Source organism: Drosophila kikkawai, chromosome 2R, assembly GCF_030179895.1.
Source record: "Drosophila kikkawai strain 14028-0561.14 chromosome 2R, DkikHiC1v2, whole genome shotgun sequence".
Classification (NCBI taxonomy): Eukaryota; Metazoa; Arthropoda; class Insecta; order Diptera; family Drosophilidae; genus Drosophila; species Drosophila kikkawai.
Window position 1 is genome coordinate 13,807,608 of NC_091729.1, and position 26,915 is coordinate 13,834,522.

A 26,915-nucleotide genomic window follows, 5' to 3' on the forward strand; every position below is an offset into this window, starting at 1 on the left:
AATTTCTATTCAATTTGATTTTAAGCGCATTTTCCAGTTAATTGCACTTTATTCGCATATGTTTTTGTGAACTCTTGGCCGCATTAAATTGATGCTTTAAATAAGTGAACCAAAAACCACACCAGACCAGCATCCCGGTACAAAAAACACGACAATAATGGCAAACAGGCGCACGACAATTAGCGGTGGCAGCCATGGAGAACGTTGGAACCATGGAGGAGTACCATGGAGAACCATGGAGAACCATGGCTATATCCTCCCACATAGTCGTGTTTATTTACGAGCAGGAAGTGCGCATTGCTTCGAATTTTGTGCGCGACACACGCGGCGTATACGCGATGCGCTGCATATTGCCAGCAACTGCGAAATCGTCTTTATATATATACTATATACACTTCTACGTCTTTCTCCGAGCAGAAAATTCTCTCTGGGCTGGCTTCCCTCTTATAGCTGAGAAATGTGTGTCATTTTTATTATTAAAAACTTAAAACCTCAACTGTGCGGCCAAAGCAATGTGTTCCCTTTTCTCCATATATCCCAACCAGGCGAGAGTGAGTGGTGAGATATTATTGCAACTTCTTAAAATATGTTGCAAGTGAAATAGCTTGGTGATATTATGCAAGGGGATTTTTTTCAGAGTGACAGAAATATTAATTTGCAGCTGTTTTGGCTTGATGGTAAATCCTTTCCATTAATTAATTTAACGAATTTTAAGGCGAAAATGATTCTAGGATAAAATATAGCTGGCTCTAGGCTTTATTTTCTTTTTTAATTAATTTATTATGGTTTTTATAAACGGTTTCTGATAAATTTAAGTTAAATAAACCAATTAATAAGAAGGTTACAGTTTAATTGATTATTAATCGTGGCAATTTATTTGCTATTTCAATTTCTCCATTTTAATTTTTTAATTTTTATGAGGTTTTATGCGCCAAATTTAGTTGAAGTAATCAATTAAAATTTGTTGTTCCCTTTAAATTAAATTTGTTCTTATAAGAAAATAGCTTAATTGTTTTTTTCATATTTTTTTAGCACCTTATAAAATGATATTTTAATGAAATACAATTAAAATATTACATTTCTTATCAATTTTGGAGGAGTAGATTTTTTCTCTAATTTATTTTCCTTGCTTTTCCTTTAAAAATAACTAAAATAATCAAACATTAAACCCATAAAACGCTTTCCCTTATATTTAAAGAACGTCATGGATAATGTAAACACCATCAAAGTGAAATGTTTAATATGAATATATTCAGACAGCTGCAGGAAATGCAAGTGAATCATGTGTCTAGTTTTTCTCAATGTGAATCACAAAATACTTGATAGAAATAACTCACCTCAATTTGTGTCAACTAAGGCTCTCATCTTCATTAAATAAACAAATATTGAGTGGCAATTAAGGAGAGCTCCAGTTCCATGAGCCAAAAGCGAAATTAGAGCCAGGCATTGAATTCAAAATTCCCATATAGAAAAGCCTTTGCCTTTGGCAGGGAGAAAAACCAATGAGAGCCGAGCCGGGGAACTTGGTTTCGTCTAAATAAACTTGTCAGAGCCGCTTTTAATGAAGCAGCCATAAGCAGATTTGTGGCTTAGTGTATTTACCCGGGCCAAATGAACTCGGCTCGCGACTCTGTGCGACTCTGCGACTTGCGACTTACGACAACGAAATGGTCAATTTATTGTATGACTTTTTGGGCTCTCTGTTCTGTGCCTTGTTGTGTGTTCATTCAAATGCAAGAATTTCATGGCAATCGGATTTTTCCTTGCTTTTCTTTTATATATATATATATTTCCTTTTTTTTTTGGTGCTGCGCGAGAGCTTACCGCCTCCGTCGTATTATGATGAGCTTAGTTGTGGGCGGGGCTGGTCCTGAATTTATAATGATATGAATATCAAATTGACAGCGCTTTTGCGGTATAATCGAATCACAGGCCTAATGATTGTATTTCTTATTTCCCATTTTGTTTTCCTTGCAGTGAGCCATGGAGCAATTCGAGCAGCTGCTGACGTGCTGCGTCTGCCTGGACAGGTATCGCATCCCCAAGCTGCTGCCATGCCAGCACTCCTTCTGCATGGAGCCCTGCATGGAGGGACTGGTGGACTATGTTAGGCGTCAGGTGAGTGTCAGTGCCAGAGTCAGAGTCAGAGTCCTGTGTTAACTTTATTCCCTCCATTGCCATCCCATTGTCGTCATTAATCATCCCACTGTGCCGCCGCCGATGCAGGTCGTCTTTGTGTGCGCGCTCGTGGCAATTTGGTTAATGCCCGACGACGTCACACGGCAGTGTTGTTACACTGGGAAAAACTAGGGAAATTAGTACTTTAGACTCATCTTGAATTTTTATATAAAATTATATCAATATTATTTAAACATTAAAATTCGGTTTAAATACGTCACAAAAGTAGACAAAAAGTTTATTACTGGTTAAAAATTTATTAAAATAAATATTACAGAAATATTTTGTTATAGGAAGATTACTAGCAAAGCCAAGATTACTATTTCTAAGCACAATTTTTGAATGTTTTGCTTGGATTTTGTATAAATGGGTATTAAAAAGTAAAAATAAACAAAGAAAATTGCGTTTTTTTAAGGTGAAAATGAAATGTAAGATATTAAAAACATATTGTTTGGACTCTTTTATCTAATTTTCTTTTATCTGATCTTTCTAAAATACTGTAAGCTATAATTTTAAAATTAAAATGTAAAGAAAAATATTTTTAAAAACTTTTTTGTATGTTCCCTTTCCTTTGAATATATTTTATTTACTTTAAAAACTCCCCAATAATATTTTAAAGTGCTTTAACCTTTAATAAGATATTTAATTGAGATAACCAAGATTATCCCCCATAATTTTCCACACAGTGTAACTTTGCTTAACTGAAAATCTCGCCAGGGAAATGAAACTAAGAAGGGGGGAAAACACAAAAAGACGCCCCCGAAAATGTTGTATTTATCTTGCTGGCTTGCGGCGCATTTGCGTAGATATCTTGTTGAAAAATTATATAGAGAGACGTGCATATATGTAGGCTCCCTTCTCAAGAAAAAAAAAAGAAAAAAAACACACAGTGACTGTGTGTGTATGTGCTACTTATAGTCTCAGCCAGCGCCTGTGTCTGCGTGTATTTATAAATTTTGTTTTGGCTTTCAGCCAGCGCCACGCAAATAATTGGTAAGCATTTTCCCATTGTGTTGGCCAAGGAAATTTATACAGAAGCAGATAAAGTGAAAGAGAGAGAGAGCGAGCGAGTTGCGAATACCTGTCATTTGAAAGGAAAGCCCGCCAGCAAAGATTCATCTTTGTGGCGGAAACCCAAGATGACAGGATATAATAAAACCGAAAAGAAACGCACTCAAGATGCCTTCACATGCAACTAACTAAATGTGAAAGGTTTTTAAAGTTGCGAACACAAGAAGCTTGAACAACTTTTAAAAGGATTACCAAAGCCAAAGGGCTTAAAGTAAATCAAATAATTGTGACGATGTCACAATCCCCTATTTTTGTAAATTATGTACATATTAGTTAAGTTTATAGTTAAGTTAGTAATTAGTATAGGGAAATAAGTTAGGATTAGCCACACACCCACACACACAACTGTACATTTAAGCGGGCATGAAGCCCAGAGTTAATTTACCCAGGAAGGGCCCAATTAGATTTAGATTAAGGCCACAACGCACAGGCGTATACATTTTTTTCAACACGGACTGTAGCGACCGCGCTCAAGACATTTCCCCTCTCCGCTGCCGACGCGAACAGCGGCAGAGGCAGCGACATTTCCCCTCCGACGATCGTGCGTGTTTACGTTTTGGTCGTGCTTATTTACATGCCGATCAAAATATAAACAATAACAATAACAAAGCCGACGGCCGAAAGCTGCGCTGCCCGGACATTTTTGGCAGAGACGAGGTGACAAGGGCTTTGCAAGCTGCGACCGCGATCTCTTCTCTGGCAGCTTCGAACGCGATCGTTACACATCTCTCCCGCCGCGGGCGGCAAGTCCTCAAAGGACACGTGGGAAAGTTCCCAAACGACTAAGTCCCAAAAAGGACACGCGAGTGCCCTTGCATATCCTGGCTGCAGGACACGTGTCCCAGTCCACCGATAACAGCGGGTGAGCCGGCTGCGAGCCATGTCAGAGTAGCGTTTACTGGAGTGTGGCGTAGGGCCAGGTTAGGGACGGCAGTCATAGTTTAGGAAAATGTAGACAATAATTAATTAATGTAATAAAGCACAGAAAATGAATTCAGAAATTTCATCGTCTTTCTCCCTCGCACCCACTTAAAACTCCGCGTTGTTAAAATTAATTTCTTATCGTGACGCGCGCCAAAGGGTTCCCCTCCCGCTCACTCACTCGCCGAGCTGGTGGTTGGGTTCTCACGCACCAACTCCGCGTGGTCGCTGGGCAAGCTCCGGGCCAGAGCAGCGGGACGGGAGCGGGATTTGTCGCCGCTGGGTTCTCCCGGGCACAGATCTGGCGTAGGGCATCGGGGCTGCTGGGCTTTTCCCGAGCTACGAGTTCATCGCCGCCGGCACGTGTTCACAGATTTCCCCCTCTTCCCTCTCCTTTCCCCTTCCGATCTGCATTTTGCCCGCCATAGCCGCTGGGTTATCCCGGGCGGCGGAGATTTTGCCGATCGGAAGAGTCGCCGCTGCTGGGCAACCGGGCAGGCGCCGGAAACGGAGGAGCACCTGGCCATCGCCAGGGTGATCGCGCGTTTTGTAGGTTTCCCCTTCCCCCTCTCCCTTTCCCTTTCGATCTGCATTTTTGCCCGCCCTCGCCGCTGGGTCATCCCGGGCGGCGGAGATTTTGCCGATCGAAAGAGTCGCCGCTGCTGGGCAACCGAACGGGCGCAGGAAAACGGAGGAGCACCTGGCCATCGCCAGGGTGACCGTCCAAGATTCCCATTTTCCCGAAGCCAGAGTTCCCCTTTTGAAAACGAGCCCCTTTTCGCTGCCATTTTGCCCCTAGAAAATTCAATAAAAATTCGGCGTCCATGTCCTGGCCGTCTCTAAAATATAAATATTTCTGGAGAGGAATCCTGGGCCGCTGAGGTTTACCCCGGCCTAAGACACATCCTTACAGATGGCGCCCGAACAGGGACCGGTCAGGACAGCTAGGATAAATTTTTTCAGTGGATTAAAGCCCCACTGGCCGAAAACCAGAATTTTCTAGTAGAAAAAAAAAAATATAATATAAATTTTTCGCGAAGGCAAAAGCAGGGAAATTTAGTTTTCTAAAGGACGAGGATAGAAAATTTAATCAGGAAATATATTACATAAACATATTTCTCGATCAGCGCACATTTGTTTTGCGAGTGTAAGAAATTTTCGTCCCACGTGTCGCGACATACGGTCGCCGGCAAAAATCAGCAAAGTACAGGAGAAAAGGGAATAGAAAAAAAAACGCGTGGTAAATTTCCATCGGTGCATACGCATCGTCGCCAAAAACAAGCGGTACAGTCACGCCAGAATTCGTAGGCAACGTCACTGCCAGCGTCAACGCCGGCAGAGGGACGCTTCGCGCAAGCACACACACACGTGGCCCACACACATCTCCAGTTCTGCTCTGCCCGCGGCAGCAGCGTCGGCTAGCTTAGGCAGCAATATATACAGGGGACCCTCGCTAGGAGGGACACTCCGCAAGATCATCTCATTACATACACATCGCTCGTAGACACTTGGGAAGATAAGCTCATAGAATACACATCGCAGAACCACCTCGTTGAACACACATCGCTCACAGTTTACACCCTTTGAAATCAACTCATCCCACTCATCGTCGTATCCTTGCACCCATCGGGAAGATTTTCAATATCCTTCAACCACGTTAAGGACACCCGCGAACCCTCAAGGGATCCTGCCGCCGAGAATAAAATTTAAATCATAAAATAATAATAAGGATTCAAATAAATAAATAACCCAAATCATAACCCGAAATAATAAAAATTAAATAAGCCAAAATATAATAAAAATTTAATAAAATCAAATATAACAATAATTAAATAAATCCAGACAGGATAATAAACCAATAATAAAATAAATCCAGGAATAATTTTATTTGAATAAAATAAATAAACGGAAACAATAAAAATTAAAATGAATCAATAAAAATTAAGATAAATCAATAAAATTAAAATAAATCGAAATAAAATGAATAAAATGGGGAAAAAAAAAAAAAAAAAAAAAAAAAAAAAAAAAAATTTAAATAATTCCAAGTAAAATAATCAAATAAAATAAATACAAATATAGGGCAGACCCTCCGAGAGCCACGCTCTGACCAGCGAAGACCAACAACAGAGCCACGCTCTGACCAGCGAAGACCAACAACAGAGCCACGCTCTGACCAGCGAAGACCAACAACAGAGCCACGCTCTGACCAGCGGAGACCAACAACAGAGCCACGCTCTGACCAGCGAAGACCAAAGACAGAGCCACGCTCTGACCAGTGAAGGGAGCCACGCTCCAACCCACGGGACCAGCCCGCAGAGCCACGCTCTGACCAGCGAAGGGAGCCACGCTCCAACCACGAAGAGCCATCCCCGGCACATCACTCAGAGCCACGCTCTGAACAGCGAAGTACATCAACGGAGTCACACTCCAACCACGAAGAGCCATCAACGGCACACCACGCAGAGTCACACTCTGATCAGCGAAGGACGACAACGGAGTCACATTCCACCCACGCCGAGAAGCCACAGACGACAGCCCAAGGAGAGCCACGCTCTACCCATCGAGGGCAGCCAAGGGAGCCACGCTCCGAACTCGAAGACCAGCCAAGTACCTCACCTCGAGCACAGTTTCGAGACAGCCTCACCAGCGACGGAGAACCAGCCGCCCTGTTGGAGACAGGCTTTGCCCGTGGCAGATGCCACAGCCGCGCAACGGAATCCCTTCCGTACCTCCACAAGACGTGTCCGCTTCCAGGATCACGTCGAGGAAACGCCGGAGCCAAGCCCGCCCCTATGCGGAACCGTCAATTCGGTGAGTCATCCCACAGAGGATCAAGTCTCATTCCAGATAGAGGAATCCGAGACGCCGGATTACCCCGAGCCTTGGGTGAAGGAGTTCCTGGACCAGGAACTGGCCAAATTTGATACTCTCTCAGGGGTATCACACATCGCAGAGCATCGCAGCTTCATGCGCACCGATCGACCCCTCAAACAGCGACAACCGCCTTCAGCCCGCCTACCACAAGGCACGACGAGCCACGCGCTGCACAGATTCCGCCCCCACCGAGGCCAACCAGACGATGGACGGACAAGGCCATCCGCCGACTCCCGCCCCGGCGCCACAGGACACCGCATGGATGTACGGTGCGGGCGACGAGCTCCTACAGGCGCTCCACGGCGCCGGCCAAGCCAGCCGCTTCCCAGCGACAGCCTCGCCGACCCCTTCCGGCCACGGGCTCTACCCATCGAGGGCACCACCATCGACGACGACAACGTGGAGGAGGCGAACACCGGCAACCACGCCGGGCCCCGTCGGCCCTCTACCGAGGGGATGCCACCATTGGCGTCCCAGCACACCAGCCCCATCGGGCCATCACTGCTCCCTCTGGAAGTCGCCCACCACCGTGGCGATGAGGAGGAGGGAGTGAATCCGGATGAACACGCTAGACTACGGCCATCATCCGCAAGGGGAATGCCGCCCCTAGTGTCCAGGCACATCGGCCCCATTGGGTCACAACAACCCCCTCTGGAAGTCGCCCACCACCGTGGCGATGACGAGGAGGAGGTCCACCCGGACGACACCATGCCGCTCCAGGCACCCCTGCGCACCGGCCACATTGGGCCGCAGGCACCCCTCCGGAAGTTGCCCCTCCTAACGGCAATGATGAGGAGGAGGTGCCACCTGACCACCGCTTCGGACCCCTGCGGGTCAACCTCACGCCGCCCCAACGACGCGAGGCTCCATCCGGAGTCCACGCACCGGAGCGCACCATGGGCAGACAGCCCGCCAAGCTCATCCGACGAATCGTCGTTGGACGCCAGCGAAGAAGTCCTCAACCCTCCCCGCTGGGTACCGGCCCCAGTGGAGTGGACCACGCCCAACGGCACATTGCCAGCCGCCTTGCTCCGCCGGATTCACGGGCGCCTGGCGACGCCAAGACGACGGACAATCCGGATTCTGGAGGAGGAGGCGAATCAACGCTTCCGCGTCCAGATTAACCGCAGCGGGAAGGTGATCATCACTCTCCACCCCTCCCGAAGATAGGGTGGAGTGTGACGATGTCACAATCCCCTATTTTTGTAAATTATGTACATATTAGTTAAGTTTATAGTTAAGTTAGTAATTAGTATAGGGAAATAAGTTAGGATTAGCCACACACCCACACACACAACTGTACATTTAAGCGGGCATGAAGCCCAGAGTTAATTTACCCAGGAAGGGCCCAATTAGATTTAGATTAAGGCCACAACGCACAGGCGTATACATTTTTTTCAACACGGACTGTAGCGACCGCGCTCAAGACATTTCCCCTCTCCGCTGCCGACGCGAACAGCGGCAGAGGCAGCGACATTTCCCCTCCGACGATCGTGCGTGTTTACGTTTTGGTCGTGCTTATTTACATGCCGATCAAAATATAAACAATAACAATAACAAAGCCGACGGCCGAAAGCTGCGCTGCCCGGACATTTTTGGCAGAGACGAGGTGACAAGGGCTTTGCAAGCTGCGACCGCGATCTCTTCTCTGGCAGCTTCGAACGCGATCGTTACACATCTCTCCCGCCGCGGGCGGCAAGTCCTCAAAGGACACGTGGGAAAGTTCCCAAACGACTAAGTCCCAAAAAGGACACGCGAGTGCCCTTGCATATCCTGGCTGCAGGACACGTGTCCCAGTCCACCGATAACAGCGGGTGAGCCGGCTGCGAGCCATGTCAGAGTAGCGTTTACTGGAGTGTGGCGTAGGGCCAGGTTAGGGACGGCAGTCATAGTTTAGGAAAATGTAGACAATAATTAATTAATGTAATAAAGCACAGAAAATGAATTCAGAAATTTCATCGTCTTTCTCCCTCGCACCCACTTAAAACTCCGCGTTGTTAAAATTAATTTCTTATCGTGACGCGCGCCAAAGGGTTCCCCTCCCGCTCACTCACTCGCCGAGCTGGTGGTTGGGTTCTCACGCACCAACTCCGCGTGGTCGCTGGGCAAGCTCCGGGCCAGAGCAGCGGGACGGGAGCGGGATTTGTCGCCGCTGGGTTCTCCCGGGCACAGATCTGGCGTAGGGCATCGGGGCTGCTGGGCTTTTCCCGAGCTACGAGTTCATCGCCGCCGGCACGTGTTCACAGATTTCCCCCTCTTCCCTCTCCTTTCCCCTTCCGATCTGCATTTTGCCCGCCATAGCCGCTGGGTTATCCCGGGCGGCGGAGATTTTGCCGATCGGAAGAGTCGCCGCTGCTGGGCAACCGGGCAGGCGCCGGAAACGGAGGAGCACCTGGCCATCGCCAGGGTGATCGCGCGTTTTGTAGGTTTCCCCTTCCCCCTCTCCCTTTCCCTTTCGATCTGCATTTTTGCCCGCCCTCGCCGCTGGGTCATCCCGGGCGGCGGAGATTTTGCCGATCGAAAGAGTCGCCGCTGCTGGGCAACCGAACGGGCGCAGGAAAACGGAGGAGCACCTGGCCATCGCCAGGGTGACCGTCCAAGATTCCCATTTTCCCGAAGCCAGAGTTCCCCTTTTGAAAACGAGCCCCTTTTCGCTGCCATTTTGCCCCTAGAAAATTCAATAAAAATTCGGCGTCCATGTCCTGGCCGTCTCTAAAATATAAATATTTCTGGAGAGGAATCCTGGGCCGCTGAGGTTTACCCCGGCCTAAGACACATCCTTACATAATAATCAAATGAAATTGCTATTAAGTTGTCGAATCAAGTTTCAATTACTAATCCCATATCAGCCTCAAGCGGTTAAAAAGGGGGCGAAAAACAAAGAAACTTTACTTGCATTTCATGATTAATTCAATCAAATTATTTGCCCTAGACTAATGCAAATATTTTTGCAAATAATTTAGGTAAAATGCCCCGAGTGCCGGGCCGAGCACAGGATACCCTACAATGGCGTCCAGGCCTTTCCCACGAATGTCACCCTGCAACGTTTTCTGGAATTGCATATCGAAATCACCGGAGAACTGCCCGATCCCACGTCAGGTAAGGATTTATTACCACTAATAATAAATAAATAAATTCCAATTAAAATTGCTGGGGAAATGTAATCATAGATAGTTTCACTTTTTAAATACAAAGCTCACAAAATTTCCATTTTATTAATAAAATTATTGCCCTGTAATCATGGTTGTAACTTTAATTAAATTCCACTAAAAACCGGGCCAAAGCGGAAAATGTTTGGAATGTTAGGATTAAAAAAAAAAAAAAAGAAACCAAAAAGCAATATGGCAAAACGGCAGCAAAAACTAGCTTTTTAGGCCATTATGTTTGGCTTTCCAATTAAAAAGTCCGGATACCATCTGATAGCAATTAAAACTAAGCAAAGCGAAATTGATTTCGTTTGAGCAATTTGCATTTGGTCCTCATCCCAGCGACCCTCTTCTCATCCCACCGATAATCCGGATCAACCTACTCAGCATGACTACGCAATTATTTTTGGGGTGAAAATATGCAAATGGCTTGCAACTTTTGAGCTGCAATCAGTTTCCGAGTGTGAGTTAATAAGGCAGACAAAGCTCTTGGCTTTAACTAACACACAGAGAGAAAATAGAGGTTTGTGGAGGATTTTATGTATTTTAGAAATTTATTTATTGAAGGGTTTTTAAAAAGTATATTTCATTTTAATCCTATATAATATATATATAATTTTTAAAGGTAATAGAGTTTCTAAAAATATTTTAAAATTTCTAAAAAGTAGTTGAAATATTAAAAATTTCTAGATAACTCCCCATCGAACCTAGACAAATTTATTTCCCGTGCACATAGCCATTACATTTGTATCCTTTTTTTTTGCTATACAAATTTCATTCTTGGCTATGCAAATGTGTGAAACAAAGGAATCCTTTTCGTGTTATGGATATAGCCAGGACAACGAGCACTCGTACAACTTTCATGTGGAATTTGCAAATTCACTTTTCCATATGATTACACGAGAAAATACAGAGAAGCCAACTATTGGCATGGCATCCTTACGCTCCACACTTATGTCTACCTCCCTCTCTCCCTCTATAGGGGCTAGAGAGAGTGTCTGGGGAAAATGCTACTGAGGAGTGTTCATCAGGCATTGCCAATGCCAGCAATTGATGCAGAAAAGTTTACTTTTCCAGCAGGAACGACGACATCTTTGGCATGTTTGCATTGTTGCCCCATTGCGCTGAGGCTCGTTATTTGCATTGCCACACACAGACACACTTACACTTACACTTACATCCTGCCTCGTCGACAAGGATGCAAAGGATCCCTTTTGCCAAAAGGATGTGACACACATAATACGGGGGGAGGTGCACACAGTAAAAATCACAAATCTCTATAAAATCAAGAGTTTATGGCTTGAAATCGGATAACTAAACGTTGTTGTTGGTCGTAAATTTAGTTCGCAGGATAACGTTAGGATTATAGTGGGTATAGAAAGAGAGAAAAATGAATAGGAGATATTAGAAAAGTAACAGAAATTTAATTAAATTTTATGAAAAGGAATTACTTGATTTTCTAGGTTTTAAAAATATTTATAAAATCTCTAGGGACTTTATTAAATTCTCAAAAATTTCTTCTTGGAAACATAGTATATTTTATATATCTTTTCTGAGCAATTTAAGACTCACATGAATTTCCCTCAGTGCATTGGCATAGAGCTGCATAACTGGCGCTTAGGTGCAGTTGATTTCGTGCTCTTGAAATCGCATTAGTGAATGCAACAGACATACTCAGCCGAAGTCTCAGTCTCGGTCTATGTCTCAGCCACATCCTTATCCGCATCCTTGGCATCCCTGGCATCCCTGGCATGTGGCAGGACATTGTTGCCAAGAGTGCAAATTGATGAGCTGCTGCTGTCGGCATACTTGGCATTTTATTGTTCAACTCAAGCAGGAAGTCATTTGGGAATGTGTCTTTTTTTTGGCTGCCAGTAGTGATTAGTAATTGTTTTCCTTTACTTTTCCTTTATCCTTACAGGTCAAATTATGGAACGTTGTGGTGTTTGCTCGGAAAAGGCCTATCTGTCCCACTGTGCCCACTGCGAGAAGAAGATCTGCGAGGACTGCAAGAGTGCCCACATGGACATACTGCGGCGGGAGATCACACGATTTAATTCACAGGTGAGGAGAGGAGCTTTCTTATTCAAAAAATACTTTTATTAAATTATATATATCCTCCCCCCCCCCCAGATCCGTCGCAGTTTGCACCGCTTGCAGGACTCCCTGGCCATCATCGAAAAGAACACGATGAGTTTGCAAACGAATGCCATTAGTGTCACTGAGGAGATCGATGAAATCTACCGCCGCATCACCAAGGCCATCAAGGATCGTTCCGATCAGCTAAAAGGCGAGATCGATCGCTACCTGGCCGTGGAGTTGCGAAATCTCACCACTCTCAAGGAGAACCTCGATCTGGAAATCACCAATATCACCAGCAACTGCGATATCGTGGACAAGTACATGAACGAGACCGTGGAGTGGGACGATTGCGAGCTGATGGACACCAAGGAGATCTTCCTGAAGACGGTGGAGTTCCTGCGACACTTTGAGTATGAGAACAACGACTACAGTCGCCGCGTCCGGTTCCTGGTCTCCATTGATCCCAATCAGCTGGTGATGAACCTGGCCACCTTTGGTGACTTGAACATAGCCCCACACTCGACGCCCAGCGGCGGCAGTTCGGTGAGCAGTTCCCACCTGGCACCGCCCAGTGCCCTGCAGCCGGGTTTGATGCGCTCCAAGAGTGATCACCGTCTGGCCACCCAGTTCAGGCAGCAGGAGGAGCGAGGTGGATACAACGATGAGCCCGTCCTGGGCGGTCGCAAGTTCGGCGAACGCCCACAGCGCAGTGCCACCCAGGCCAACAACGATCGCTATGGCAGATCTGGCGGGGATTATGACTATGAGAACGACTACGAGAACGAGGGTAGCTCGGGTAGGGCCGGAAAGTCCTCCCGCTTCCGTTCGAGGTTTGTGAGATCCCATCAAAACGATGACTCTGACAACGAGCAGCTGCAGCAGCAACAGCGCCAGCAGGAGCTCAAGGAGCGCAAGGATCGTGTGCTGGACAGCGAGGATGTGTCACGCGGCCAGCTTAGTGGCATCATTCGGCTGAGTGACTGCTCGCGAGTGGTCCAGCGGTTGGCGGATATTGGCAAGGAGAAGAAGGAGAAGAAATCCGATGCCGCCGCTGCTGCTCAGGCGGCAGTCCAGGCGGCCATTCAGGCCCAAAAAGCGGCCATGCAGCGGCAGCAGCAGAAGAACCAACAGGCGGCAGCCGACGAGGAGGCCGAGCTGGCCAAGAAGCGAAAGAATGCCGCTGCTGCAGCTTCGGCAGCAGCGACAGGAGCTGCCACTTCATCGTCATCGTCGGGAGCGACGGACACAGCCAGCGATCAGCGGGTAGCGTCCCTGAAGAGCCGCGGCGGCGAGGACAGCGATGGAAGCTCCACTCAGGCGGCGTCTCCAGTGCGTAATTCGGCGGCAGCGGCAACGCGAGCTGAGGTAAGTGTGAATGAGGCAAATACAGAAGAAGAAGGCGTGGCCAGTGACAGCAGTGACAGCGAGGAAGAGGAGGAGGATGATGAGACTGAGGAGGAAGATGATGAAGTAGAAGAGTCTCCTGAGGTCCTGCCAGAGTTGGCCCAAGGTCTTAGCCCCCCAGAAGTGCCTGCAGAACCCACATCCTCTGAACAAACCGAGGAAGAAGAGTCTTCCTCGGAGTATGAAGAAGTAACAGCCACTGAAAGCGAAGAGGAGGAGAATGTAGAATCTGCAGATCAACCAGAAGCTTTACCTCTTATAAATGTCCTTCCTCCGGATAGTGAGTTAACCCAAAAAATTGAGGATAATCCTGAAGAAGTTATAATGAGTGATCAGTTACCTGAGGTAGAAACACAGAAATCAGCAGAAGCTGAAGAAGATGATGATGATGAGTATGAGTATACAGAAGAGGAGATTGAGGTCACTGATGATGACGAGGAGGAAGAAGATTAAGAGTACTACAGTTTAGAAAACGTTTAGAAAGGAAAACAAAAGTACAGAGTTAGAGGAAGTTAAGGAAAGAAAAGGATTTCTCTGCTGAAATATTAAAAAAATATTAACTTAATATCTAGAAAAGAGTAATAAACAAACAAGCAGTTCCTGGATATTAAAGAAAAAAATTCTTAAAAATTTGACAAGGCAGTAGCGCTTAACTAGAATGCAACGGGCTAAATTACTTAAACGAGAGCTGGTCACACTGATCAAATAGCTGCTATCTTTCCAAAGAGATAAATGGACTTGCTAGAATTTTACAAGAGAATCAAGAGAAGAGAACCTATACGAGATAAAAACATTGGTATCCTTTTGATTTCTCCGCTTCTGTCTAGACTCTAGAGAAAACAACTGATCGATCAGTGTGACCAAGTAAGTAAAGTAAAGAATGAAACTATATAGAATATAGGTAATATCAACCGCTGTCACTGTAGCCTGGCTCAGTATTTTACCCTTTGTTCTTGTTGCAAACAAAATCCCGCCGAATAAAATAAATTGAAAACAACAAAAATTACGTATACGCCATGTGTGCTTCGTTCTTTATTTGTGCTCCATCGTTCACACTTCCCCTCCGCTCCGTAAGTGTTGTGTTTCGAGCCAATACGAGAGATTATCGATACTTGTTAACTGTTTACCGTTTACTGTTACCTTTTTACTGTTAATCTGAAACCTAACCAAAAAGAACATTTCCTGCCCCAAACAAAGTCCCATTTCGTTTTTTGTGTTTATTTATATTTTTCTTTACGTTTTGTTATTTTATTGTCTACTTGTTAAGTTCATGTCCTCTTATTTATTTATTTATATTTTTTTTTGTTCATGTCTTATGTTTCTCTTTATTGTCTTTTGTGAGAGCGCCTTTCACCTAATGCTGCTTTGGGTCCAAAACCTTTTGCCCTTGACTAAATAATCTGAATGCAGGGCAAGAGGTCGAAGGGCTCAAAGCCAAATAAAACGGACATCAGAAATCAGAATTGTACAATATTTTATATACACAAACTTACCTAAATATATATATATTTTTTTTTATTTACGTAGTTTAACATCTTTTACCTTAACGTTAGTTAGAGAAACACAAACACATACAAGAAAGTTAAAGCAAATAAAACAGCATAGAAATTACACAAAATTTCAAGCATTTTTCTTACAATTCTTCTTGTTTCTCCCTTTCTCTCTCTCTTTCTGTCTTTCTGTCTTTCTCTATCCATATCTATCTCTATCTCTGCCTATATCTCTCTGTTAAAAAGTGGACAAACGATGCGGTAGTGATGTTAATTTGCTTAAATCTTACTAAATTTCTTTGGTCAATGCTGTCGAGCTGAATAAACCTCAGACCCTGATCAACAAAGGCGACATTTCTCTCTCTCTCTCTTTCTCTGTCTTTATTTCTGTCTCACTCCTGCTGTCTCTCTTTGTCTTCATTTCGAATTCTTTTTAGCCTGCCGTTTTGTTGTTTTGCAATTTCTGATGTCCGCTGTAAATATTTCTGTTGTATATGTATTTCTTTTCTTTCCTTCCCTTTTTTGTTATTTTTTTTTGCCTGTCATGCATTCACACATTGTTGCCACGCCTCCCCACACACTCGCACACCCACCCACCTCCAACGCCCCCAAAAATGTCAGACAGAGCCGGGTTCAATGGCGAATATTTCACCATCATGCCACTGTCAGCGATGCGGCTGCTTCCGTCAGTTTAACAATGTTTCCAGCAGCGGAATATATATGGAATATGTATGCCATATAGCACCATGGCACCCTATAGTGACATATGCACAGCGGCTGCATATTTGTCTTGTCTCTGGCATTTGCCCAAATGGGAATAGGAAAAGGTTGTTCGATCAATTAGGGCATAGGGACATCAAAGAGAGTTTACGGAATATCATTCGAGGAGTAAAGAGGGTCTGCTGGGACAGATATTTGCCATTTCCATGACCTTTATTTTGATTTTCCCTTGGAGGAAATAAAGTGAAAGAGGTTTATTAAGGAAAGAAAGTATTTAGGGAACTGAAAAGGAACTTTATACTTGGAGAAGGTATTTAAATCATATAATATTCGACCTTTAAGAGAAAGAATTTCGATTGTAATATTAAAATTAGAGAAAGTGGGTTTGAACCATTTAAAGAAATATCTAAAGGTTTCAAACGTTTTTAACTTAAATAGCTTATCCTTGCTTTTAAGTGATCAGGAGACTTTTTTTCATAGACACCTTTTGAATATCCAACTCCCTACTCTAACCGAAATGTAAGCTTCGTTACCCTTTTTTACATCTTCCCAATTCGCCAAACATCAGCTCGCAACCCTATTTCTCTGTCTTTCTGTCCCAATATCTCGTTTTTTCCATATTTTTACCCATATACTTTGCACCTGCATCTGCATTGCATTCCGTTTGTTCGCTCGTTACTCGCTCGAAAAACAATCAACTAACTCAAGCCCTTAGCCCCTAGCCAGCGCCACAGACTCTGATGCAACTCTCCTCACTGCTCCTCCAACCCAACAGTCCCAGAAGCCGCCCGTCTCCGCTCAGGTGGCGGCCGTGAAGAAGACCCAGCGCTCCGGCAGCAGTGACAGCAGTGCCTCCACCGAGAGCTCGGCCAGTTCGGCAGCAGCCACTGCCGCAGCAGCAAGTGCAGCAGCAGCCACAACTGCAGCAGCCTCTGGCAGCAAGACGGCCAGTTCCTCGAGGAACTCTACGGCACGTGATGCCACGGCTGTGCCCGAGAAGAAGCCCTTCGTGAGCCGCTTCCTGCCGCAGCACAACAACACTAGCTCCTCAAATGGTTCGGCGGATAAGAAGAAGGCCGAGTCCAGTTCCAGCAGCGAGGAGGAGACTAGCTCGGAGTCCGAGTCCGAATCGGAGCCGGAAACCAAGCCCAAGGCGAGCGCGGCCAGCAGTTCAACGAACACCAAGTCGACACCCAGTAGTGCCGCCAGTTCCACAACAACGGCTGCCTCTACGGGCAGTTCCTACAGGGATCGTTTAGAGGCCAGAAGGGCCTCACGTGACGACAGCTCCTCGACGGCAGCGGGAAGGAGCAGCTATGCCACGCCCTCGAGCAGCGGCTATGGAAGCGGAACCACCAGCAGTGCCCGATCCCGGGCGGTGCCAGCTCCCCACCATGCCAGCGAGAGCGAGGATCGCTATGGCAGCGGCACTGGCAGCAGGTATTTCCAAACATTTTCCACACTCTCTCTCTGTCTAAGCGCCCCCGGAAAATAGTTGAGCGTTTTTTAATTTGTGACTTTTTTGTAGTTTCTATAACCGAACTAATTTGCATGGCTAATTAGGCGAAAGGATCAGATAGTTCGCCAAAAAAAAATTGAACATATAAAAAATAAAAACCACACAAGGTAATCTGCACAGAGAAAAAAGGTTTACTAAGAGGAGTTAATTAAATTTTAAAACGTTTCAATTACAATTTTGTTTGAAAAATAATTGTATGTAATTTAAAAATTTGAAAAATAGTATTTTAGAAGCTAAGAAACTGTTTAAAAAGAAGGTTAAACTAAATAATTTTAGTTTATTAACCTTTAAAATAAAAGTTTTCATTAAAATATATATTTTAATTATATTTTGACTAAATTTTAAAGTAAGAAAACATCTTAAACAAAGCTCAATAATAGAAAAAACTCTAAGGTAAACAAGGACCTCACAGAAAAAGATTAATTTCCAAGCCTAAGGACTTTAAATTAAAATAAAGCATACTTTCAGGTGCCTTAAAAAATATATTTTAAATCCTTTGAGTTTATACAACATATATATATTTTTTAAATATTTTTCCAAAGTTTTTCAAGTAAGCAATAATTATTTATGAGTTTAATTTTGAAATATTTCATTATTCTTCCTTAATCTATAAATATTTCCTAGGCTGTACCCCACTTTTTTCTCTTTGTATTAGCCTTAGTAGCCAGTGCTCTCTCGCTCACTGAGTGCAACTATACAGATATAGAATACCGATACATATCTGATGAGCATGGCATATACTATAAATTGTGTGTCAAATATTGCTGTTCGGTAATTTGTTTTCCTCGTTTTATGCCACACACACACAAACTAATTGAATTACCTGTAAAAAAAAACGTACAGAGAGCCTGCAATTAATTTACAACTTTAATTAGGTAAACACACACACACAACACACACACAGACACATATTTGCACACACAACTGCAGAGAGTGGCTTTAAAATCGATATGCCTAATGGATAATTGTGTTTTTGGTTTGGTTTTGGTTTCGATTCGCTCCGATTCGATGCGTTATAATGATTTGCTTTCTACGACTCTCTCTCTCTCTCTTGTATTTCCCACCTGTATCTCGTTGATTGCTGCTGCAGCTTTGTACAAGTGCTCCGTGTTGGCTTTAACCTGGCATTGGCCACTTTGTTGCTCATACGCCTTGTGTGGCGTCTAATTGTCAAGTTCATAACCTTTACATAGCACAACAAAAACACACACACACGCAAGACACACATCACCGAATAGGTAAACACACACAATACACACAGTTCTATCATTACTCTCTTTGTGTTCTCTTCTATACAATGATTTCTTGCAGTGCACTGCCCTTTAGCATACCGTACATAAGCAGACCCAGCCGGGCTCGGTACCGCAAGCGACTTGCCGACGTCTAGCCCAAGAAAAATACTATATAAACCCTCACTATATATGCCATAAACTCAGGCCAGAAAGAAAAGCAAAAACCGATTCATACGCGTAGTTCAATTGTTTTTTTTTTTACTCTTTTTGTTAACCCATAATGTTGAATGAGTTCTGAAACTGAAAACCCCTTTGAAAAAAAAAACCCACTAAATAACCCAACTCATGTTAAACGAGAGCTTAACCCTAGACTATTGATTAAATATTTGAATGTTCGCTGAAAATAAAATTGAACAAGTTGGCCAAGTACTTGGGAGTCACCTTCAATGGGCAAATAAATAGAATCGCGATGATGATGATGATGGGGGCCCTTTCAAAGAGCCACTCAAAGGGCTGGAAATTAACTTTACTTCTCGGTCCGTCTGTCTGTCTGTCTTTCGCTCTGTGCTCTGTCAATACCCTTTTCAAAGGGATCAATTCGAGGCCCGTCCAGCTCCTTTGTGCTCTGGCGACAAAAACTTCTTTAATTTTACTTTTGCACGGCATACACACACAGCAAACAGCGAGAGGCCCAACCAGAACCAGAACAAGAACCCTTTTTTCTCCCCTCAACCAAATCTAGCGTAATGTAATTACAACACTCCCCCGAATTTAGCACTCACACCTCGGCCTCCTTTTTTGGGAGGGAACAATGCGATAAATTGGTATCTGTTATCAGTCCGTTCTGTTTGCCTTCATATAATTTTCACGAGTCGTCGTCGTCAGTCGGTCTGTTTATCATTTGCTCGTATTTATTCAAGGTATTTGTTTAGTGTAAAACTGTAGCTGGATTTATGCTTTACATCTGCAGTCAATTGTTGGGTTTAATGGGGGACATTTTTTGGAGTTAGGGTTAAGAGGTTTATGAACATTAAAGGTAATAATATATTTTGTAATTGCTTTAATAATAAAATAAAGTTTTAGGAAAAGTTCATAGGGGTTTGAAATCACTGTAATTTGGGTTTAAAAGCAAGCTATAAAATTTTTAAAAGTTTATGAAGCCCACTTTTAAAAATGTTAACAGTTTCTTGAGGTTTTCCGTGTGTTTTTATAATTCTTATAATTTTTTGGACTCATAAAAAATATATATTAAAGTAACTTTTCAAAGAAAGTTTAAAATTTTAAATAAATTTTCAGGCTTATCTTAAAGTCTGAGTTTTCTTATAATTCTTCTTAGGCTATTTAAACTTTTTAAAGCTGCTTTAAACCACATAAACAAGAGATTTTAAACTTTTAAAGGATTGTTGGGGCTTTCCTATAATCTACGTGTGTTCTGTTAATATTTAGCTTTTTACTAGATTTTAAAGGAAAATCTTTGTTAGAAAAAGAGCTTAAAAACTTAACTTTTGTGTTTCATCTCCTCAGGCACAATTTGTATATTATATATTTAAAATATATATATATTAAATTACAGTTGGGAAATTACCTATTTATCAGAGAGACTTAACTGTTTATCGCCCTAATGTGTTCAAACTTTATAAACCGCAAAAATACCTCCAAGAATCAGAGGTTAAAGCCCTGTATGTCAGGTATTGGATGGTCGTTGCTATGCGACCATATCACTTCCACTTATTTAAGCTGCTTTTTATCGTTGGCAATTAAGCAGTACAAACAGATATTCACACTGCTGCTGCCATGTTATGTATGTATTTTGCTTTTCTGTTTTTGTATATATTTTTTTGAAGCAGAAAAAAGTGTTGCCTGCTTTTGTGGGCTGCCTGTTGCTATTTTTCCTTTTTTTTTGCCCCTTTTTTTTTGCACTACGTTTGTGCAGTTGCACACTCACCTAGATTTAAGCCTTTAATTTATGTTCTCTCTCCCCGTTACATTTTTGTAGTAGTTGTTGCTTTTCGTGTTTCCGTCTTAATCCGCCACCCCCTAAGAACCACCCACCACCACACACACACACCCACTAAGACACCGACACCGACACGGACGCCAATCGGCGCCATAATTTCACGTACTTAACCGGAAACTTTTCCCAACTACTTTGTTTAACTTTTCGATAATGCGAAATGTGAATTTAATTAGAAACTTTGCTGCCCCCGAGTTCTGGAGGCTGTTTGGTGTTTTTCCTTCGTTTTTTTAATAGAATTTAATGGCTAATAAATGAGACATACACACACTGCTCTATATATTACAGCTACAGATGCTTTTTAAGCTGTTTAAAAGTTAGTTAATTAAGCGGTGGTCGTCCATGGGGGATTAGTTTAAATTTAAAAATGAAAAATGACACACATAAACACACACCCTGAGCAACAGCTACAACAAAAGCTAAAAACAAAAGGAAATAATATTACACAAAATATATTACAAATAAAACAGGAGAGATAATTAGCTTCGGGAAGTCGAAGTCTATATATCCTTGCGGTTAATAAATAATATATTTGATTTAAATGCGATATAATATCGAAAATATCGCTTAATTTGATATCGAAAAATATATAAAATCTAATATATAAATATCGATATTATTGAAACTGACAAAAATTGTGCTTAATTAATTTTTCCCTTTCCCAAATGTAATATCGATTTATAGCTTGCAATGTTAACATATCGATATATAAATATCCACTTTTCTGTTAAATAATAAAAGAGTATCAATATAGCAATGTTTTCTGCCTTCCTAAGCTATAAATTTTCTCAGTAAGAGTCCGATTTATCTATCATTATGTCTATTTTTCTCACAAAAATATAACTTCACTCTGATTATGCATAATTTATCGATATGTCGATTTTAAACCTACTAAGCTCTGCAAGGGTATAAAAATTCCACACCATATCTTTAACTATTTAAACCTTTACAAATAAATATTATATATACCAAACACTGAAAGAAAATCCCCAACGAAACCAAATCCAAAAAACCAAAATCAAAACCAAACCAAAAACCAAACAGAAACCGTACCGAAATCAACATTTTTGCAGCTACACAAGCCGCTTTCTAAACAAGAGCAAGAGCAGCGCCATTGTAACGCAACCCTCGCTATCCACGCCCACCGCCTCCTTCGATGAGGATGCCACCGGAACTGGCGACGATTCGGACAGTCGCTATGGCACCGGCCGATCGCGTTATTTGGCCATGAAGGAGCGCAGGACGAGGCTGGCGCGCAGCCGGTCCTCGCACCAATTCGGCAACGAGGACGACGATCTGGATGAGCCGGTGTCCCCCACCACGGTCTCGCCGTCCGCTTACCTGGCCTCAAGGTGTGCAGTGAGACCCTGAGAACTGATTTTTCACAGCTACTTATATAAATTATATATAAAAGAATACCTATCCCGCCCCCCTTCCGACTTGTACATAGGTTAATAACTATCGGCTGTATATATACGATCTATATAATGATGAGCGAATATTTATTTAAATATCGTGCGTGCGCTGGGCGCTTTAATTGTGCGTGTGCTGTCCCAAAATCCCCGGTTATTCGTATCTCTAAAATAATTTATTTTTACATTTATTTATTTTAATTTGTTTATTTTTTAAGGTTACATTTTTTTTGAGTTGAGTTTCTGTGCGTGCCACACGTCCCTCGAAGTTCGCCACGTTTTCGTTCTCGTTTATGTTGCACTCTACACTAATTTCAACTTTTTTGGATTTTTACTTTTACGTTTCCTTTTTATTTTTGTACTATTTTTTTAGTTTTTTATTTTTTTTAGTCATTTACTTGTGTTTAAAATAGAACAAAAAAACAAAACGCGTTTTTAAATTAACCGAAATTAACTGGAAATCAACCAAGAAGTTTTCCCTCTTTCTCTCTCTGTACATAAGCAGCACTAGTTATCACGCATTAGTTTCATTTAGTTCAGAAAAAGAGCTGAGAAAATTAAGGCTTTTAAAAGTAATTTTATTATAAATAATTATTATTATTATTTATTTAACATAATAAATAGAAACAAATAGAAAAAGAGGTTCAGGCTTTTCTTGAAATTATATTTTATATTTAAAAAAAAGTCTTGAAGTCCCCAAAATGCTTCAACAAATTTTATTTAAAATTAAAATGACTTAATTTGGTACTTTTCTTTAAATAAAAATAATATTTTAGTTAAATTTGCTTAACTAATTAAAGTTAGTTTGGTTTTTTTAATATAAATCACTAAAAACAAAACTAGTTTCTCTAGAAAAGTTTTCTATAAATCAAATATTTCAAAAAATACATTAAATTGTAATTCAAAATATATTTTCTATAATTTTAAATTAGTTTATTAAATAAATTTCTAGATTTACCTTCATTAAGCTTCCTTTTTCTCAGCTTAAAGCGCCTCATCAAGTTCAAAATCAGCCAGAAAGCATTTAATTTCGACTTCGCCTTCAGACCATTTCCATTCCTCCTGCCCAGTCCCTAAGCCATTTGCTAATTACCCTTGGATATCCTTGCAGGTACAGCGGCTATGGCAGCAGTGACCTGGCCCGCAGTCGCTCCTCGCACGCCCTCAAGTCGCGCGATAATTCCCCCATCACCGATCGTGGGGCTGGATCGTCGCGGTCCAGCGGCTTGGGCAGCAGCTCGGCCAACGATAGCAAGGATGGCGAGGCCTTGAGCTCCTGGGCGCGGTACTTGAAGAACAAGTACGGCAACAAGAGCAGCAAGGACTCGGCCGGCAGTAGCAGCGGCAGCGCACGCGACACGCACACCGGAAGCGGAAGCTCCACTTCGACAGGAGCGTCGTCGCATGCGTCGCACGGCTACGGGACGGGAAGTGGCTCGAGTGGCTCCGGAACCGGACGTAGCACGGCCAGCGAAGTGTCTCGCCGGCTGAGCCTGGGCCTGCCATTAAGGCAGGCCAACGAGCTGGCCTCCTCCGACGATGACGGGTCAAAAAACGGGCTAGGCTCCCCTACGTCCCCTACGGTAGCAGCAGCAGTGGCAGCAGCCGGTATAGCCGGAGCGGCAGGTACTATCCCTAAACAGGTGTATCTGCGCAAGCGCCAGCAACTGTTCCAGTTGGGGGGCCGGGGGAGCGAGCCCGGATCCTTCACATGGCCGCGTGGCCTGGCCGTTGGCCCCGACAATAGTATCGTGTGCGCCGACTCCAGTAACCATCGTGTCCAAGTCTTCGACTCCAATGGCATATTTGTCAAGGAGTTTGGCGAGTATGGCAACGGCGAGGGTGAATTTGATTGCCTCGCCGGTGTGGCCGTTAATCGCATCGGCCAGTACATCATAGCCGATAGGTGAGTAGTTGAAAATATCTAATAATTATGCTTAAAGTCCTTGGAAAATATTTAGAATTTATCAGAATTATATAAGCTCATTTGGAGTCTCTAGAAGTTTGCTTTTATGTTCAACTCTCTCTATAAAAATCCAAAAAAATATATTGCAGCCCATTTTCATGGTGATATTTTATCGCTGAGAGGCTCAGCCTTTGCTGGGCGGTCAGTCTGCTTTTTAATTAAGTCCAAACAAAGGCGCATGATTAATTCCCGGGGTCCCTGGCTCTTCTAACTCCTAGCTCCGCCTCTAATTGGCAGGGCTAAGCGCATAATAGCCGCGTTAATGAGAAACATGTGCCATGGCCCAGGAGTACGAGTCTTGCACATGTTATCCTGCAACCTTTTTACGAGTGCCGCCACCATCTGCTGCTCCTGTCATTGTTTGACGCAAAATCTCGTTAAGCACCCAGGAGCCCTGGCCTCATTGTGTGAGTCAACTTTGATTTTGCACGTTAAGCGGCTTAGCCCTAAGCCCGACACCCATCACAGCCCACAGACTGGAAAACCCAAAAATCCATCTAGCAGGGCCCATGCCCACGCCCAAAAAGTACACCTTGGAATGCCAAGGCATCGTGCCCGGGTCGCGTAATGAGATCTTTTTTGGGGCTGCGGACTCCGGTTCGCAATTAACGGGGGGAATCCGCTGAAGATTCAATGGACCTATAAATTGGTCCAGCCACTTACACTTGGAGAAAGGTCTGACAACGAACAGAAAAGGATTTTTATTATAACTCCAAACTTAAAGTTAAAGTTCTTTAAAAAGGCAATACTATAGTATACTGAGCCTTAGCCTTAATTTAAGTTCTATACCTCTCAGGCATTTATTTAATTATTAAACTAGATATTATCTACCACTGAAGAGAAACCCTTGCTTTCCCGATGATATCCCCTTTCACCGTACACTGTTTTCTCTCCACTTCAATTGCAGATACAATCATCGCATACAAGTGCTCGATCCGCAAGGACGATTCCTGCGCGCCTTCGGTTCACAGGGCACCGCAGATGGCAAATTCAATTATCCTTGGGGCGTAACAACCGATGCACTCGGCTTCATTTACGTGTGCGATAAGGAGAACCACAGAGTGCAGGTGAGTTGAGGAAGCAGTGGAGCTCCTAGCTACCATTTTTCAGCCCTTGCCTCCATCTTCAATCTCGATTTGCATGCAAATATTTATATATACCCTCCCTGTTGGCCGTACCTTGCCCAATTTGTCACACTCGAGCTGCAGCTCAGCAATTTTCATGAGCTTAACTGGGAATATATATACACTGTATATACACTATATATATACTCCCTCTCTGGCCATTTCAATTTGCAAACTTATATCGAAATATTCGCATTCGTCAGGTTTTCCAATCCGATGGCTCCTTCGTTGGCAAATTTGGTTCCTGCGGCCGTGGCGAGGGACAACTTGAGCATCCCCATTATATAGCCGTATCGAATACGAATCGTGTGATTGTTTCCGACTCGAATAACCACAGGATTCAGGTGAGTGTCCGAGCAGCGAACCCCCTTTTACCTTTCATGCCTGTCTGGCCATGTGAGCAATTTTAATTAAAATATGCTCACAATCCGAGATACGTTTGCAATTTATTTGGTCACCTTTTTCACCTCCTCGACATCCGGCTCCACAGATTTTCGATGTGAACGGCAAGGTCCTGTCCACCGTTGGCGGTGAGGGCTCCGACGATGGCCAGTTCAAGTTTCCGCGGTTAGTAAATTGAATTACCGGTTTTTTAATTGCCAGAAAGTGTTAAATGTTGTTTCTTTTTTACACTATTTTTCAGTGGCGTGGCCGTGGACGATCAGGGCTATATATTTGTGGCCGATTCAGGCAACAATCGCATACAGATCTTTAATCCGGATGGCAGCTTCCTGAAGACCTTCGGCTCCTGGGGCTCTGGCGATTCGGAGTTCAAAGGACTCGAGGGCGTGGCCATAATGTCCAATGGAAATATCCTGGTGTGCGATCGTGAAAATCATCGCGTTCAAGTTTTTTAAAAAGCAGACCGAAGTTGCATTAACTCTCAGATTGATTTTGTCACTTGAAAGATTTATTTTTAATTATTATTTATTATTTGTTAACAAAAAATATTGCAACTATTTCTATAACTAGAAATTGTGTCAATTATTAGGAAAAAAAATCGAAAAACCTTTTTGTTGGAACGAAAAAAAAAGAAACCTTTGAATAAAAAAAAAAGCGAAAACTCGTCAGAGTTTGAGTGAACGAAACAGGGCTCTAACTTTTCCATAAAACTGGGAAATATATATACTATATATATTTATTCGGAGGCCCAACTGTTTATTGCTGCATTCAAGCATTCCCTAATTGAGATTTATCTGCGTGCAGGCCAAACAATTTCCAAATTTGCTGCTGGCCGCCGCCCTTCAGTTTTCCCGGGGCACTTTATTAAATTAAGATGTTCTGTGCCAAACAAATTGCAAACTTTCCCTCCTCGCTGCCTCTCTGTGTAATTTTTTTTTCTGTTGGAGCCTTTTTTCGCATAAACTATTTGCCTTCAGAGCCAGCTGCGTAGCTAGAGTTTTTGGTAGTAGTAGCAGCAACTGTGGCAGCTACAGTTACACGATTTATATGTTGCCGCATAAATTTGTTTGCTGGCAAATGTTGCGCATACGCCATGTATGTACTACAAATACTCCAAGGAAAATGTGCAAAAAAATGGAGAAGGGAAATCGAAAAGGTAGGTACGCATTATACACTCTCTACACTATAGAAAATAGTGCTTTTTTTTTAATATACTCTCATTATTCCAGCTACAAGACAAAGTCTCATTTTCATTACATTTTCTCTCTTGTTGAGTTGACTTTCCCATTATCCTCATAGTTAACATACCCTTTATCCTGGCAAAGCACTCTCATAAGCATCCTTCGTGCGCGTCTATCGC

General features: G+C 43.2%; 1 protein-coding gene across 8 annotated transcripts in view; it reads left to right on the top strand.

Annotated features, from left to right (window-relative positions):
- The window catches only part of tn (tripartite motif containing protein thin), a 31,941-nt gene extending 5,700 nt beyond the window's left edge, over positions 1–26,241 (top strand). For 2 of the 8 annotated variants that reach the window (XM_017177956.3, XM_041776746.1), the window contains 11 exons: positions 1,978–2,118; positions 10,008–10,143; positions 12,112–12,254; positions 12,324–13,637; positions 16,662–17,326; positions 21,725–22,003; positions 23,175–23,969; positions 24,937–25,096; positions 25,357–25,497; positions 25,644–25,720; positions 25,797–26,241. In XM_017177956.3, coding sequence (XP_017033445.2) covers positions 1,984–2,118; positions 10,008–10,143; positions 12,112–12,254; positions 12,324–13,637; positions 16,662–17,326; positions 21,725–22,003; positions 23,175–23,969; positions 24,937–25,096; positions 25,357–25,497; positions 25,644–25,720; positions 25,797–26,010 — 4,059 coding nt within the window. In that variant the 5' untranslated portion in view covers positions 1,978–1,983 and the 3' untranslated portion in view covers positions 26,011–26,241. Of the gene's footprint in view, positions 1–540; positions 559–1,977; positions 2,119–10,007; positions 10,144–12,111; positions 12,255–12,323; positions 14,097–16,661; positions 17,327–18,716; positions 19,067–21,724; positions 22,004–23,174; positions 23,970–24,936; positions 25,097–25,356; positions 25,498–25,643; positions 25,721–25,796 lie in introns of those variants that run through there. The other 6 variants (XM_070283969.1, XM_041776751.2, XM_041776747.2 and 3 more) reach the window with 6 other exon arrangements.
- Positions 26,242–26,915: the final 674 nt, after the last annotated feature.